At 40.4% G+C, this 17,425-nt stretch overlaps 1 protein-coding gene across 2 annotated transcripts in view; it reads right to left on the minus strand.

The window, feature by feature from the left end:
* Thsd7b (thrombospondin type 1 domain containing 7B) overlaps positions 1-17,425 on the minus strand; it is an 837,148-nt gene that overhangs the window by 542,171 nt on the left and 277,552 nt on the right. For both annotated transcript variants that reach the window (XM_036202865.1, XM_036202864.1), the window contains exon 3: positions 1,152-1,962. In XM_036202865.1, the coding sequence (XP_036058758.1) occupies positions 1,152-1,962 (811 nt within the window). The remainder of the gene's footprint in view (positions 1-1,151; positions 1,963-17,425) is intronic.

Raw genomic sequence — 17,425 nt, forward strand, 5'->3', positions numbered from 1 at the left:
TGATTATAGCCCGACAATAGCATTGTACTGTTTGGTGATTTAAATATTACTGAAAGGCACCTTAATTGTGTGTGTCTGAGGGGTGTCAAAATGTACTAACATTTCCATTTAAATAGCATGGAGGAAAACTAAACACATTTTCAGCATGGTTCGGTGAATTTATTTAAAAGAATACATCTAAACAATTTTGATATCTGAATTGTTGCTTTTAAGAGTTTATTCCTTATACAGAAAGTAATGTTAAGTATTGCTCATGCAAATTTTCATTTTTGATGAAGCAATACTAAAAAATAAAACAGTCTTGGGTGAACTTATCATGCTGTTACTAATATAAAAACACACTCAACTCAGATATCCAAGAATTTCTCTAGTGGTAGAAAACGTAGTAAAGAAATGAAAACAAATGAACTCGAAACACCACAGATGCATTGCAAAAGGTGGGAAACATGTTCATATCCTGGATCTGGGAGCAAAGCTGAGTTCTCAGCATAAAGACCATTTAGTTCTATCATGATAGTCATTTAAGCCCTCTGTTTATATTAGTCCATACTGGGATGAAATGTAGAAATTAAAGACTTAACCTTTGTGTGATGGAGTTAGCAATCACAGAGAATTTAAAATGTTGTGGGATAGCTGAGATGGCTCAGTGGATAAGGATACTTCCTACCAGGCCTGACAACCTGAGTTAGAGCCCCAGGGCCCTCATGGTGGAAGGAAAGAACTGACTCTTCCTGCTGGGGATCATGCTGGGCCCTCTTCATATGTGTGTGCACATCACACACACACACACACACACACACACACACACACACACACACACACACGCACACACCCGCCCATATACACACACAGCGGGAAGGGGGAGACAAAGAGATACAGAGACGCATAGACTCAGAGACAGACATACACATGGAGAGACAGAGACAGAGAAATGCAGTAAAAGAGTTTAAAACATTGGCTACTTACACTATCGAATGTCTGACATTCCTAATAAAAATAGGAAATTTCTTAAGTGGACCCTAAATCTTTAAAAATCCCAAATTACAAACTTGTTTACTGTTTTGTCTTGATCGAGAACACAAAGAACCCTTACGGCTATGCTCATTAAGATATTCTAGGTCTATGAAAGACAAGCAGGAAGGACATCCTACCTTAACAGGGCGTTTCTTCCATCACTTCTGGTGCACCACACCTGCCTGGTTTGAAAACCTATCTCTACACCTCCAGGCTGGTTGTGGTGGTGTGCTTTGTAACTCTGATGTGTTAGGGTGACTTGCTCATTTGAATCGGAGCTAAAATCCTGGACATTTCTTCCGCTGAGGTCGACTTCCTTAAGGTGAGGGAGTCTACATTTGCTCCATGGTCCCACCTTAAGGCTGAAGGAATATTCCTCTTTCCCAAGAGGACAAGAAACCGGAGCCTCACAGGCTCTGGATTCAGTCAGATTCGGGCATGGCAGACCTCCATACAGCGGGGGCGCAATGGCCACGCGAGTTCTGTGCTGTGGCTTCTTTCCACACCCTTCACGGCAGGTGGACCACGGGGAGAACTCGGATACCACACAGTCCCTGGGGCAAGGGATGAGGCAGGCTTGCTCTGTGGGGGGCTGAGGGGCAAAGTGTTCGCAGATCTCACTGGCCACCATGGTTCTGTTGAGCTTCTGCAGACAGCGCACTGTCCGATGCTGCAGACCGTGCTGCGCGGTCACACACTCTGCAGCCCGAGGCTGGGGCTCGCCCTGGGCCCCAGGAGCCAGCAGACAGCGATGCCAGTCGGAAACCTCCCACTGGAACAGGTCACTGTGCCAGTCACACACTCGGAAACAGCTCCGTTCCTTTGGAGGTCGGCTGCTCTCATCACAGTTCGACATGGGACTGGTCCACCCTTCTATGTGAAAACACCACACAGCTCGACTCTGGGCTCCGCCTGGTCCGCAGTCACCTGCACACCTTCCCCAGGGACCTGAGATAGGAAAACAAGGCTCTCCATCATTCTTCAACTCTGGTGGAAAGAGAAGTATGTCTACATATTTCACAACGCACCCACTACAAAAATCATAAGTTTGGTGTGAAATGGAGGTAATATTTACCGTCGGAGTTGGTGGGCTGTCTCAGTTTACGATTGTGGAAATTGAATTCCATCTCTGATTAGAAATACAAACTAGTAAAAATTACTTGAATATTGTGGTATTTGTTTCCCTAGTCCTGTAAGGTGGAAGATAATGGTGCTGACCTGTGGAGGTGTTCTGAGTGTGATACCAAGGAAACAGCATGTAACAAACGATCCAACAATTATGATTGTTATGTTCCAAAGCCTGTATATATAACTCAATATTAATTCCTTCTACTAACCTAGTATTAATACATTCTAGCTAGGTAATTGTTTCGTCAAAAAAGCTTAGGGGCTGGAGAGATGGCTCAGATGTTAAGAACACTGGCTGCTCTTCCAGAGGACCCAGATTTAATTTCTAGCACCCACAAAACAGATCACAAACATCTGTAATTCCACTTCCAGGAAATTCAAAGCCTTCTTCTGGCCTCAGACACCTGGCAAGCTCACAATCATAGACCTACAAGCAGACAAAACACCCCTATTCATAAAAATAATAAGAACAAAAATATTTTAAAAAGAAAAGCCCTAAATCCAAGATTTTAATAACATAGGAGTTTTCATGTTTCTGCTTCTTCACTGCACATATCACACAGCTCAAAAGAGGAACACATTGGAAAAACTTGAAATATCCTAATATATTTTTATTTTCCAAATAATTGTCCTCAGTTTAGGTTGGTTTTTCCTGTGGTGAACTGCAGAAAGAAAAATAAGTCTACCACAAGAATAACAGTGAAGCAGCAGTAGATGATGTCTGCTTTGACTATGGAAAATCTGTCCCTGGAAATGAGATGGGTTTTCATTTGTTTGATTAACACTTGGTCTTTTTTAAATTAAAGATTTATTTAAACACACACACATACACACAGTGAAATTAATCACACACAAAGTATATACATCTCAGTGAACTTCTATACAGTTACAATAGCCCATTCTAAAGCTGTGAAGTTTGATATATGATCTTATACATTTCCTGTTGAATATACTTTATGCACTTATCCACTGTACACACACACACACACACACACACACACACACATACACACAAACATCTAAGATAGAGTTAAAATTAGAATTAGCTTTGTAATCTCATCCATGACTCAAGTGTAAATTATCTGCATTTAGTCCTTCCTCACTTTTAGTATTTAGTGTGAAAGATTTTTTCAGTTTAAAGACACTAGGTCTTTCTGTGTGACCTATATTAGCCTTGAGCTGCAGGGATCAAGCAATTCTCTGTCCTCTGCCCCTGCCTCCCAAGTACTGGGAAATGCTGCACAAACCACAGTGTCTAACTGGTTTTGATTTCTAATAGGCACAAACTCCAGGCCAGCCTTCCAACATTAGCTTGTAATGAGCTTTAATGAGCTCCTGTGTAAAAAGGGAGATATCCATTGAGGTCACTTATTTTTTAATCTTGTCTGTTAACATCTTCTCTGGGGTTAGTCAGCAAGCCTCTCTCAGAGAGGTGGAGCATTATGTGAAAGCCAAGGGGACCATCCTCAGAGCACAGCCATATTTTCCTTTAAAAAAACATTTTTTGAGACAAGATCTCTCCCCACTAGCCTAGATCTCACCAAGTAGCCTATCCTGTGCGATTTACAGGGGTCTGCATGTCTCTGCCTCCCCAGAGCTATGCCTATACACATGTGCCACCCTGTCTAGCCCTTTTGCATGGTTATGGGGATTGAACTCAGGTCTTTGTGCATGCAGGACAAACGCTTCACCCATGGAGCCATCTCCTGTCTTTTATCATACATGTTTCACAAGGACAGAAAATAATCATGCGTTATATCAATGGAAAAAGTAATATCCCCCGTTTCACTGCCCTTGCATACTTAACCTGAACCTGAGGATGCTTAGTAAAGTCAACCACATACCTCACATCCACTACCAAGAATCTGGAGGTCACTGAGACATTCTGCAACCCAGGAAGCTGAGAAACCAATACGAGCTGGGAAAGAAGCCAGTCTCCCAGGCCACCCCAAATGCAGCTTCATCCCTTCAGGAAGTGGACTTTACATGCCAATCAATTACATGTTTAGGAACAGTCACAGGCATTGGAACAGTCACCTGCAACCCCAGAGAAGCAGGGTATCTGTCTGAATTTGGGTTGCCTACATTTGGCAGGGTTTGGCACTTTAGCAGGAAAACAGTATCTCATTCTAATATTCTTGGTAGTTCAGCTCCATACTCTGGCCACATAAATCTAGCATCCATGGCCACACTGCATTGTCAAGCTATGGACAATACTTCCTTTGTTTATAAAAGAGATCAACACAACTGAGGATGGGGTTCATTTTGTTGAAATGAGAGGGCAAATTTTATTGCAGTAAATCAGCTTTACTCAGCAATATACCTTTGAGTTTGCCTGCTCACTTCCAGCATTCCATCCCAACATTGACTGACCACGATAAAGCGATTACACTTGCAAAGTGGTGTGCTCAGCATAAGCTGACTTGATGAACTGTCTTTAGTCCTGTGTTCATAAGCAACATGCAAAGCTATACAATGCAAATGGAAAAGACACTTGCTAACTGACCTTTCCCCACAGGCTCTGGAGCCTAGATGCTGCGGGGCCGTTTCATTTTAAGTATCCGACCTACAGTCCACTGTGTTGGATAATCCTTTAGTTTCTCTAAAAAGCTCCCACTCAATAAAGAGATATTTCAAGAGCATGTGATGGTGGTGAACTATAAGTATAAAATGAATCATGGGTGATATTAAAATAATTGGCTATAATAAAAGGAAACATTTTGTAAAGTATCTTGGGATTTAAAATAATGGCTGTCAGGATATCTATTTGCTTGGGTATTACATGCCCACAACTCTCCACTCAAGATTTTTGGTATGAATTAAAGAGAGAAAAGTCAATTTGTTACTACTCAATCTTGAAGAAGTTAGTATGAAATTTCATTCAGTTAAAACATACTATCAAGTAGATACTATTCTTTTTAAAAACATTTGTCTAAGATATTTCTTATCATTATTTCTTATTGAAAGTCCTTTGGTTACTTCACAAAACTAAAGTAGCTCATATTTTGTTAGTTAAAACTATTAATATCTTAGACCTCATTCAAGGCCATTTATGGTTGAGCTTTTATGTCCTTCATCTACACAAAATGTTACCAAATAGCACCATTTTCCCATATCAATGGAAGACAAAATGTAACAACTATTAAAAAGCTTAAATTACTACAATCACAGACCTAATTCACATCACAGTGAAGGCTGCTGGTTTGCTCATCAATACTCCCATGAACAGGACTAGCTGCAGCAGGAACAGGAGTGGGCGTGCACACACTGCCTCCAAGACGGTGAAGGACGTGTGTCTGTAAACACTGGATGGTTTGTGTAGAAAGCCTCAAACAAATGCTCAAGCAGACAAAAACAAATAAATAAGGGGCCAGTGCAATGTGAATCCTGTATGCTCAGGACAAGTGAAAACCAAACTATAGACAGGACATGTGAGACAAGTGCTCTGGGCAGGTGACCTGCAGAGATTTGCATTTCTCAAGCATGAAGAAAAAATGCACTCAATGATTTATTCAGTTTTAGTCAGCAATGAACTTTTAGTACACATGAATTAAAATCACAGACCTGAGGGTTTTTGCCATTTTAGAGGAAAAACAAAACAAAAACAAAACCAAAAAGCTCAAAACACGTGCACTTATATGAAATGTGCCTAAATTTTGGCATATGTTATGCCTTGCCTAAGCTCATATACAAAAGACAAGCTTAAAACATGAGCAGATAAAAAATAACTTATGCAAAATTCATAATTATATTAAGATTATATATCTAAATAAGTAACATGAAGAAACTTGTTTTACTTTTTAATATCAGTTCAGTAACTGCATATGTTTTAAATGGAAAATGGCAAGAGGCCACACAGAGTTTAGGATGTCTCTAAACAACTGCTTTGCCATACATCACTCTAGAGAAAGCTATTTCACTGATACAAGCGTGGAGGTGTTGGTTCGTGTGTATTTACCTGGGCCAACTTAAATAAGGGAGAGGTGTGCTTGGCACTTACTGTCTTTTCTTTGAGGTACAAACAAGTACTCATGAATTAATTGCTAGGCATTAAAATCAGCCTATCGTCTATCTATCTATCTATCTATCTATCTATCTATCTATCGTCTATCTATCTATCTATCTATCCCTCCTTTGAGAATTTCAAACAATTTATTTTGATCTTATTAACCCCCAACTCCTCCAAGTCATGCTCATGGCATTCTCCTCCCCACCCACTGAGTCCAATTAGTGCTCCCTCTATGATCGTAGGATGTGGCCATCCCCTGATGAGAAAAATAAATAGCTCTCCTACTCCCTGCAGCCATCAGGTACCAGTGGCCCCTCACCTAGGGCTGGAGCTCCTGGACGTCTCCCCCACACTAGAATGTTGACTGGCTTGCCTTGTGGAGGCAACCACAGCTGTGCTGGGCTCATGACTGCGGCAAGCCTGTCATGTCCAGGAAATGTTCTTCCCCTCTGGTCCTTCCTGACCTCTGGCTCTTATGAGATCGTCTGTGTCCTCTTCTACAATGTCACTGGGCCTTGATGGGAGGGGGATAGAGATGTTCCTTTTTGTTGTTGTTGTTGTTTTTGGTTTTGGTTTTGGGCGACAGGATTTCTCTGTGTAGCTTTGCGCCTCTTCTGGAACTCGCTTTGGAGCCCAGGCTGGCCTCGAACTCACAGAGATCCGCCTGGCTCCGCCTCCCGAGTGCTGGGATTACAGGCGTGCGTCCCTGCCGCCCCGCCAGATATGTCCCATTTTTAGATGAACATTCCACCACGCTTGCTCTCCACGGGGACCAACTGTTGGGTATTTTAAATTGAATCAGTTTTAATAAACAAATTGAAAGCCTAGTTCCAGGAAAGTTCTTTGGACCTGGAAGGGTAAGAGGAACTTTTGGGTCATTTTTAAATGCTTGACTCTGTGATTTCCAGAATGTTCGGCCCATATTTTGGCTGCCTGGGCAGATATGTCAGGGCTGTAACACAATATTCCTCTGCAGACAGAAAAGGGCTGGCAGATTCTATTCCCTTAATTAAGTTACTCTCTACTGGATTAGTTTAGATGAATGAAGAATCCACTCCAAATAACCCTGTTTGAGACAGATTGCTGAAGGTCTAATTTTAGGTGTGGCATCTGCTGAAACCCCTGCCATACTCAAGAAAAAAAAAATGGGACTCTTGAGGTCAGAGAAAAATAAACCGGATCTCAACAGCTTTGCAGGACACTGAGTGAAGCCACAGCCTTGATTTAATACCATTCATGCAATCGGAAGAGATGTTTGTTTTATTATTCATTTTTCCTAGCCACAGCTTTTATTATCCTGACATTGTTTTATTTTTAACTTGGGCAGCAGGGTAGAGGAGTAACATGAATGATGATGGAGAGTTCAGCACCTTAAGCAGATTATTTGTGGATAATTACTCAACCGAGCACTCTGACATAAACCTCAACATCATAAAATCTGACAGAAAACAACACTGACTTACTTGTAAGGGGCTTCATTGCCAAGAAGTAGCTGAAAATGTGCGTAAGAACTATTGCTTCTCAAAAAGGCTTGATGTCAGTAATAGAAGAGTCAAAGGGAGATGTCTCCTACAGAGTGGATTCTTGTCTTAGAAACACCTAATACTCTATAAGACCTAAGAAGGAGGAAGGGTCTATTCATTCTCTTATAGCAAATATTCGGCACACACAGCTTGTCAGGTGTATATTAGAGTCTGGAAATGTAAAAATTAACAAGGCATAAAATGTCACTTACAAAATCTAGCACTAAACGCAATGGTGATTTGTTCATGAGCAGGCTCTTGTGCCCCTAAGTATTTATTTACACACAGATTTAATCAGATATCGTTTCCCAATCTCATTAGAGTAGATGCATAGTTAAGGTGTCATGGAGGCAGCTGCACATGGAAACACTAAGCACTGAGTGTCTGAATCTATCCACATTGGAGAATACACAGAAGCCCCCAGTACTCCAAAAGCTCTCAAAGGTGGTAAGATGGCTACGTGGGTAAAGCAGCCTGCCACTATCCCTGACTGATAAGCTGAGCTCTGATCTCTATCCCCAGGACTGACATAGTGCAAGGAGATAAGGGATTCCTGCAATTTGGTCTGTGACCTTCAATACCCATATCATGGCCCGGGCATTCCCCCCTACACACACACACATCCCACACATTTGCTCATTTTACAACCAATAAAATCCTGTATTCACATTAAAATCATCTTTTAAAAGCACAATCATGTCATAGATGACATGCATGGTCAAATATTTCAATACCCCCACACACAACCAGAATAACATAACAGCAAAAATTAGGAGTTAGTAAACACAATTTCATTTTCATGGCTGTGATAAGCTCTTCTGAAGTTCATGCATTCATGAGAGATGTCTAGATAGGCTGTTTATACCTCACTGAACTGAGCACAAACGTCACTGCCATCCCCAGCTCTTTCTCTGTGACTATGTTTGGTTTGACACTAATAGCACATTGTAAACCCACTTCATCTCTATGGACAGATGCCCACTGACTTGAAAGCAAATCACCTCTGTTATTTATTACTTTTTATTACAAATTATCAGTTGCCAGTGGATACAGCATCCATTAAATTAGCAGGAGAGCAAAAGTAGATAGAACTATATCTGTTCCTTGCTATGAACAGAGGCAAGTGCTACACAGACAGAAAATCACCTTCTAAAAAGAATGTTTACTGGTTATTTCCAGTTTGATTCTTAGTTCCTAAAAATTCTAAAGTCTAAAAGATAGACTATGCCTTGTGACATCCTGTTAGGTCTTTTAAGATCACTAAAACCTGCCCCACTGACTCCCCCCAACTCAAGAATGGAAAGGAGATCTTATAGCCCACATGTTCATCAGGAGGAAACAAACTATAGACCAATCCAATGAGGTGTCCAAAGTCCTATAACCATTTGTGGCAGAAAGAGGGCTGATGGTTCCATTTCCATACACATGGTCAGTGATCTTTCCAGCACATTACTCTGGCTTCTACTACAACAATTCCACAGCTGCAGAGGAAGAATAACTGTATCTTGAGTGACTGTATCAGGGAGGAGTCATAAAAGGAAAATAATAAACAAGTCAGAGAGCATACTTAGCTCATAAGGCCCAAGTGATGAGCCACTGAGATCATTCACCCCTTTAGACTCCCACATGGAACACAGATCAGCTCCCAGGGCCCTTCAAACATCATTACAGGAACGGCAATCCTTCCTGCCTTTCTATGGAAGGAAACAAAAGCTGGGGTACTGTTGAGCACATGGTGAGAGTTCCTTCCAGGGTTTAGAATTCAAGAAGGAATCCTTAGGCAACAGGCAGGAAGTAGGCATCCATAAAAGTAAAGCAATAGGAGTAACAGGTTCCTGGATTTTGCACACTTAATATCTTCCCAGTACTACACACGTTTGATAGGCTTTTGCTTTTCCAGATAAGAACATACTTGAAAGGAAAGAATGCTCTAGGTAAACATCTCTATCTTCTTCTAAAACTTCCAGACAAAAATTACAGTTCAGCTATTTTTTTTTTTTTAGCAGTGATGTATTTTGAACCATTGAACCCTTTCAAAGCACATTAGGCAAAATGTATTTAGAAGAGGTGGGCTGTAAAGACAGCTACCACGAGGGGTCAAGAGCCTGGGCCATCCTCTCCATCCTGGGGCTCCTTGCTCCCTTGGTCCCAGCTCAATGGCTTGGCACAGAGGATGGCTTTAAAACTCACTGGGCTCTGATACCTGTCAAGAGATATTTATGGGGTGTTCTCATGCCATAAATATGGCTCCACTCAACTCTGACTTTACTTACAGGAAAGGCTTTTGCTAAGCCCTGTGGGTTTCCTGGTGAGACAGAAGAAAATGATTCACTCAGCTGTTTGTGTCATTTAAGGCAAAAGGACAACAGCCTATGAGCCACAAAGAGAGGAGATCTGGTCTTTACACAATGCTCCTGCAGGATTTTCTCCCCTAGTGTCCTGGCTAGCTAGGCATTGGCTAGACTTCAGGAAGGGCAAAAAGCATGTGGGAATGCGTACTGAAGCTGAATTTTTAAGAAGTGTCCCTTCTTAAAACCATAAGAATAAAGTCTATTTATATAGTGGAGGATCAATGAATGTTAGGCTGGGTAGAGGAGGCTTCATTGCATATTGTCTCCTAGAGGCTCAAGGAAAAGGCATTGTTATGAGTGAGGTAGCATATGAATATCTCATTTCCCAATAAGCACCTGAGGAAGTAATTCTTCTTTTTGTACAAGAGCATACTGAAGTTAATAGTTTTCTTAGTGGCTTCATGGAAACCACCACAGTCATACTTACATGGAGCATATCTGCTTCTGAATGCATGACTCTTTCTAGCAGCAGATGTTTCTGCTAAGTACTGGTACAAGAAAACACAAAACTAGACACATTTGTTGAGCACAAGTTTTGCTCCATCTCATTTTTAAAAAGGATAATTATTTTTCATTTTAAACAACATCTTGTGACTATATGAGATCTTCCTTGTATTGTTTAGAAACATTATTTACAAGTTACAGTAGACATCAGTATCAAGAAAACATAACCATATTATATTTTTCTATGTAAATGACTAAACACACTCATTTGCCCCATAAAGTCTAGTGAACATGCTAAAGAATCACATACATTTACAAAGTTGGAATCTAATCTGTCATTCCAAAGCTTTACCTCCATGCCCCTGGAACCTGGTCACACTTCTTTAACCCACCAACACTAGCTTCACCATTGTCCTCACTCTCCTTTTCACAGACAGGAGGACTGATATCTTATTTGGACTCACAGGCTCTCCTGCTACATTCACCTCACCACTACATGGATTCTCCTTCCCTAGTGCAGCCATACACTCCTGAATACTGCAAATATGTAGCACTCTGTGTGGGGACTATTATTCAGACATCATTTGCTTGCTAGAAGTTATTAACAGCTTCCTGATATACATATTTTTCATGCAGTGTATTCTGATCACAGCTCTCCTTCCTCAATGCCTCCTGAATACTCTGCACCTCCCTACCCATTGAAATCCACAACCTTTCTTTCTCTCTCATTAGAAAACTAATAGGCATCTAAAATAAAATAAAAATAGAATAATACAAAACAAACAGAATAAAACGAGCCAAAGAAAAACTACAAGAAAACATATAGACACAAAGACACACACATCCACATATAAATTCAATAAAAACAAAATCAGAAGCACAAAATATAAAAATAATATATAAGCAAAAGACCTATAGTAAAACACACACACACATACACACACACACACATACCCTCCAAAAATACCATAGTGTTTGTTTTATGTCATCTACTTCTGGGTGTGAAGCCTGCCCCTAAGTATGGGACAACGTTGGAGAATATTAATTTTCCTCTTTAAGGTGTTATCCATTGGAGAAAACCTCTGGGTAAGAAATGGGGGCTTGTGTCCACTTCCTCTCTCAGTTCTGGACTCTATCAGCTTAGACCTGTGCAGGCTTGTGCATGCTGCCACAGTCTGTGAGTTCATATGTGCATTAGTCTTGTTTTCATCTATAAGGCTTTGCTTCTTTGGTGTCTTCTACACACATTGGCTCTTAAATCTTTCTGCATCCTCTTTTGCAGAGTTCCCTGTGTCCCGAGAGGAGGAATATGGCGGAGGCATCCCGTATGGGACTGAGTGTTTCAAGACCTCTTACTCTCTGCATATTGTCTAGTTGAGAATCTCTGTATTTGTTCCCATCTACAAAGTTTCTCTGATGATGGCTGACCAAGACACTGATCTATGAGTATAGCAGAAAGTCACTTGGTATCACTGTATTGTTATGTTCCTTTAACAGAGCAGTAGTATTTGGTTTTCCCCTGGATCAATGGCCTATCTAGTTTCAGGTTCTTGAGCATCCTTGCAGTGTTGGGCATGCATTCCATCTCATGGAGTAGGCCTTCAATCCAATCACTTAGTGGTTAATTATTCCAACACCTTTGGTGACACCATTGCACAGTGTATCTTCCAGACATGTCACCATCGTTGATGGAAGGGTTTGTGGTTGGAGTGCTATGAGTACTAGTTGATAGGAAAGGAGACTCTACGTAGGCACCAGCTCAACTTCTCTGTGTTCAGTAAGTTATGTATGGGTAAAAAAAACATTCTTAGCCTGACATCTTGGTGCCTCTTTCATCAGGACCCATCTACTCTCTTATTGTTAATGATTTGGGCCCACTTAGCATCAATTCATAATCTTGTCAACCTCTCCCCCCTACCTGGTCAAGTACCTCTATCTTCAATCAAATCTTGCACACATCACTATAGATTCAACAGGGTTCATTTGTGCTTACCCTTTTAAGTCATCTCCTAGGGAAACCTTCCTTATCATCTGATCATACTTTATTCTCCACTAAAAACATTCAGCATTTTTAGAATTGAGAGTCTATTAATAATTATTTAATTCATTGTTTATCACTCAACTCATTTGATTTAAATCCTCAGCAGAAATGCAATGGTTCCATTCACAAGACATCCCCAGTACTAATCTATCACTTGATGAGCTGACAGAATTATAGATTATTGAATCTATCAAGGTAAGAGGCAGAAAAATGCCCAATATAGTTAGGAGAACTATCACTCCTGGAATCCTTCCATACTGGTAGGCTGTAGAGTTTACTGAAGAGAATATCTGTAGACAAATGCCTCTTTTCGGTGTCCTTCTGGCTTATATTCATAGGAAGTAACTTGGAGTGATACCAAATCCAAGTTTCAAATACTTGTGGTCATTATTATCAACTTGATTGGCTCTGGAGTCGACTACTATGCATGTCTTTAGGTGGGACAGCGAGGGCATCTTCAGGAAGGATTAACTGAGGGAGTAAGACCTTCCCAGATATGAAGAGGTGGAGAAATAAAGCAGTTCTGTTTACCTAGCTGGCTTTGCTTCTTGCTGTGAGTCTCTCTTGCTACTGTTCTGATTCTGACATCTTTTATTGGCATTGGTTTCTGGCTTCTTCAGCTTTCCAGTGTGAACTAAAGATAACCTGTGCCTATGGACTCCTCTATGCCTTCAGCACAACACTGGGACTGTGGAGACAACCAGACTTATGGACTGAGTAACTAGCTACCTGGTTTTCAGCTTCTCCAGCATATGAGTGGCTATGGTTGGATTGCCCAGTTATAAGTCACTGGTTATACTCTATTAATTGTTTTCCTTTATAGAACCTTAAACAATGCATTTGTCATTCACAATTGCATATGTAATGTTCATTTGTCTAATTAGAATGGCTCAGGAAACTCACCCAATATGAACAACTCAATATCCTTTTGTTCCAAGGGCAAATATCCTATCCATTCACAATAGCCTGTTATTGATGTGTATTGTTTCTAAACAATATTAAGAGAAGGACTTGTGATGGCCACGGGTTCATTATCAAGACCACCAGAGTAATACACCAGAGTCTATACTCAAAGTTGTGTAACAGTCACGTCGATGCAGTTCCTTAAAGCAATCTTACAAAGCAGACTCATGGCAGGTGAGACTCCAAGATGCTCTAAACATCCTTAGATATCCTTAAGAAAATGGTCAAGAAAATGCAATCATAAAGATGGTTTACAGGATGCTATTCTCAGATTCCTAGGAAAATATCTAAGGAGGGATGGATGTGGACAGTGAGCTCTAAGGCAGTCAGTGTGGACCACTACTGCCCACTTGAAAAGGAAGTCCTAGAAACCTAAGGAAGTCCCACCTTCAGAGACTAACCCATCAGGATATGGGGTTCTTACAGGAGCCCCAAAAGTTCAGCAGGCATGCTATCATAGTCACATCATATCAGGGCATTTTCAATCTTGTTATTTATTCATAAAAGAAAAATTTGAATCTGAGACCTACCTTTTGGTGGGTTAGGGGACCAAAGGAACTTTATGACAAAGTACTTTTTGCTTATGGAAATACAAAGATTCATAGAGAGAAGGTGATGCAAAACCATTTTTAAATGAAAGACCTGCCCCTGCCCTTCTCCTTCCTGGATCACCTGAGATACATCAGAGATGCCAAGCAGAGCAATCCAATGTCTCTGGGCATTTCCTGGGTCAGAAAGTTTAACAATGTGGAAAACACCATGAAGCACCTAATTTTATAGTTATCCCCAGTCTTTCAGAACTTTGGGCTGACCCACAAACTGACAGATAGGACAGCTACATACGCCATAAAAACATCAGGACTCTCAGCTGTACAAAATGTTCAAGATACATAATTAAGCTAAATTAAGGAAAACCAAAGGGAATCATTTGCTTTGTATATCTGGCTCTTCAAGCTGTAGTAGTCACAATGGCATATAATAATGAAGGGGGATTTGAGAAATAATAATAAATGCATCTTCTTCCTGCCCAAGGGCTGACAGCCCCAAAGGACATGTGAGTTCTGCTCAATAGAGCACTGGGGAGATCCATCCTAATTACCCTTTCCCAGATGGGTGGGCACATGGCAGTGGCTTGCAGCCTGTATCAATTCGTTTCAGGCTCTGCATGATTGGAGTTTCCCAGAGTGCTTTGTGGGAATTCAAGGGCTAAAGAAAGTGAATTGAAGAAATGTCATATGTGTGATAGGGGTGCTTTACATTTACATAATGAAAATAATACTTACTGGAAGGTAGCATGCATCACCTCATAGACTTAAGGCTGGAAAGAAAATGCATCTCCAGAGACAGGGAGGACTCTGTTGTCCCTCGCCTGAGGTTAATTACCTAAACTGATTCAGGCCATAGAAATACATTCAGTGTAAAAAAATATATCCCCATGGATCAGTACAAAGGGAGGCCTGCTATTAGATAAACTTCAGAACAAATCCTGGTGAGACAAGATTTAAAATGTATTATTTTTAAAGATTTAATTTTACTTTTTATTTATGTGTCTGTCTATGGGTACAGTAAAATGTGTGTGTGTGTGTGTGTGTGTGTGTGTGTGTGTGTGTGTGTGCGTGCGCATGAACTGGTCAGTGTGGATGTGTACATGGACATTTGTTACCGCACTTGAACTTATGTTCATACAGCAGCCAGAGGTCAACATCTGCTCTGACTTCCAGATTGCTCTGTACCCTTAAAGCTGAAGCTTATATTGGCTTTGCTGGTTGGCTCTCAGCTATTTTCCCAGCCCCTCTTTAAAACTTTTTTCTTTTAAAAAAAAAAAAATATTATTAAGTGATTTTCCATTCATTTTACATACCAACCCCAGATTCCTTTCACCTCCCTCCTCCGCGCCCCCCCAGCTTTCCCTTCAATCCTCCCATTCCTACTTCCTCTGAGGCAAGTTTTAACACACATTTGAATTCCTACCAAATTTGAGTTCTGTGTGCTAAAGTTCATGAGCAAACAAATGAAAAATGTATTTTGCATATTTGTTCTCCTGTTATTCAAGGAGACAGTTTTGTCATTCTGAAAATGTTTAACCTCAATTTTGTAACATAAAACCATGTTTTAATAATTTTACAATTAGGGGCCACGTCCCATGAATAGAAGTAAAATTCCGACTTCAGATCTTTCCCCAGCTACAAACTCACAGACAATGAGCCACGATAAAACATGGGAGGCCCACCAGTGTCTACTGAGGAAGGATGACACAAAATACAAGGTACATATGAACAGGCTACACGGGTGCTAGCCCAGGGGGTCTAGACCCAGTGTTACAACAGCACAAACTGATTCAGAGTAATCACTGGATCCATCTGTCACTTCATGACCAAGAAACTGATTCTGCGTGTGGCATTCATCTTCTGTTTCAGATTCTTGGTGCCATTGAAGACACAGCACATGCTGTGTTAGGGTTTTACCTCAGGATATGACAAGATGTACTTTACTGACCTCACTTCAGTGAATTATAGCTAGGTAATAACTGATTCCAATATTAGAACACAATATTATCGATTCTGTGTACCCTGCCAGGAGCACTACAGGAATATGACTTTCTGAAAGAACATATGACAAATATAATTGGCTTACATATACAATCTATCACCCTAAGAATACACATATACATACACACATGCATACACACACTGGGAGGGTGTCATGTATCCCAGGCATATTTAACTCATTATGTAGCTGAAAGATGATTTTGAACCTCTTTTCCTCCTGGCCCTTCTGTTCCATCTCTCAAATGCTGGAATTACAGGCGCATACCACTGCACCTGGTTTACACAGGGCTGGGGATGAAGTCTAAGACTTGGTGGGTGTTAGACAGGCACCCTACCAACTGAGCCATATGCCTAGCCCTTGTTATATTAATATTACATAATATTATATCAAAACTTGCATAAGTCTAAACCAATTGTTTCTTATGTATACACATGCATTTTCTATTATATTTTTATTCTATTACATATAAATATATGTTATAAATTATATAATATTTAATAATCGTATTATACAATACATTAATGTATACATTTGTGGTTTTATGCACATATCCATATCTTAATATTTAAAACTATTAACTTCTCAGCGTATTTCTTTAGGACATGTCAGTTGCTATTCTTATTATACACCACCTCAGTGACCAAAGATTTCCTTATTCACCTCCCTGCCCCCATCCCAACACCAAATGTATCAAGGAGTCCTGTTGTGTTTCTATTTCCTTCTATAAAATGGATGATTAATTCCCTTAGTTAAAATAATGTGCTTCTGAATACAAACAAGAGACTACTGATACCCAACATTAAAGAAATCTGATTTCTTTATTCATACAGAGACCACATGAAAAATAATGAACCACGGAAAGATACTTCCGAACCATCTGTCAAGGATTAATTTATATCCATTGTCATTTTAAGAGTGAACAGCACTCTGTGATAGTACTCCAAAAATCGATACTTACTTCATGGTTTCAATATGGAAATTTAATGTTGACTATAACATACTACTCCCCGGGTGCCAACTTACTGTAATACATGATGAGAACTTCTAATTCCCCTTGTGATTTCAGAGAATTAGTCTGAGCACCTCATAATTCGTATCCTGATGAAATACATTATCAGCCTATACACTTTGGAGTAATTGAAGCTCACACTCCCTAATCTACTGCATGGATTACTTGAGGTTTTAGTTTGCTCTGCTCAAGATGGATGGAATTTGCAATAGTATTTCTACTTTTTTTTGTGGCTGACCACATAGATGGTAGGTGCTCCATCCTCTAGATCCTAGAAATAAACAGCCATGCCTCCTGGACTGTTGAACGATGGGAAGAGATGCATGAACTGAGAGCTCTACTGGTCTGGGTGAGTGGCTGACACCCAGCTCATGACTGCTTTCCGACTGGAAC

The sequence above is a fragment of the Onychomys torridus genome, chromosome 11 (assembly GCF_903995425.1).
Source record: "Onychomys torridus chromosome 11, mOncTor1.1, whole genome shotgun sequence".
Taxonomy (NCBI): domain Eukaryota; kingdom Metazoa; phylum Chordata; class Mammalia; order Rodentia; family Cricetidae; genus Onychomys; species Onychomys torridus.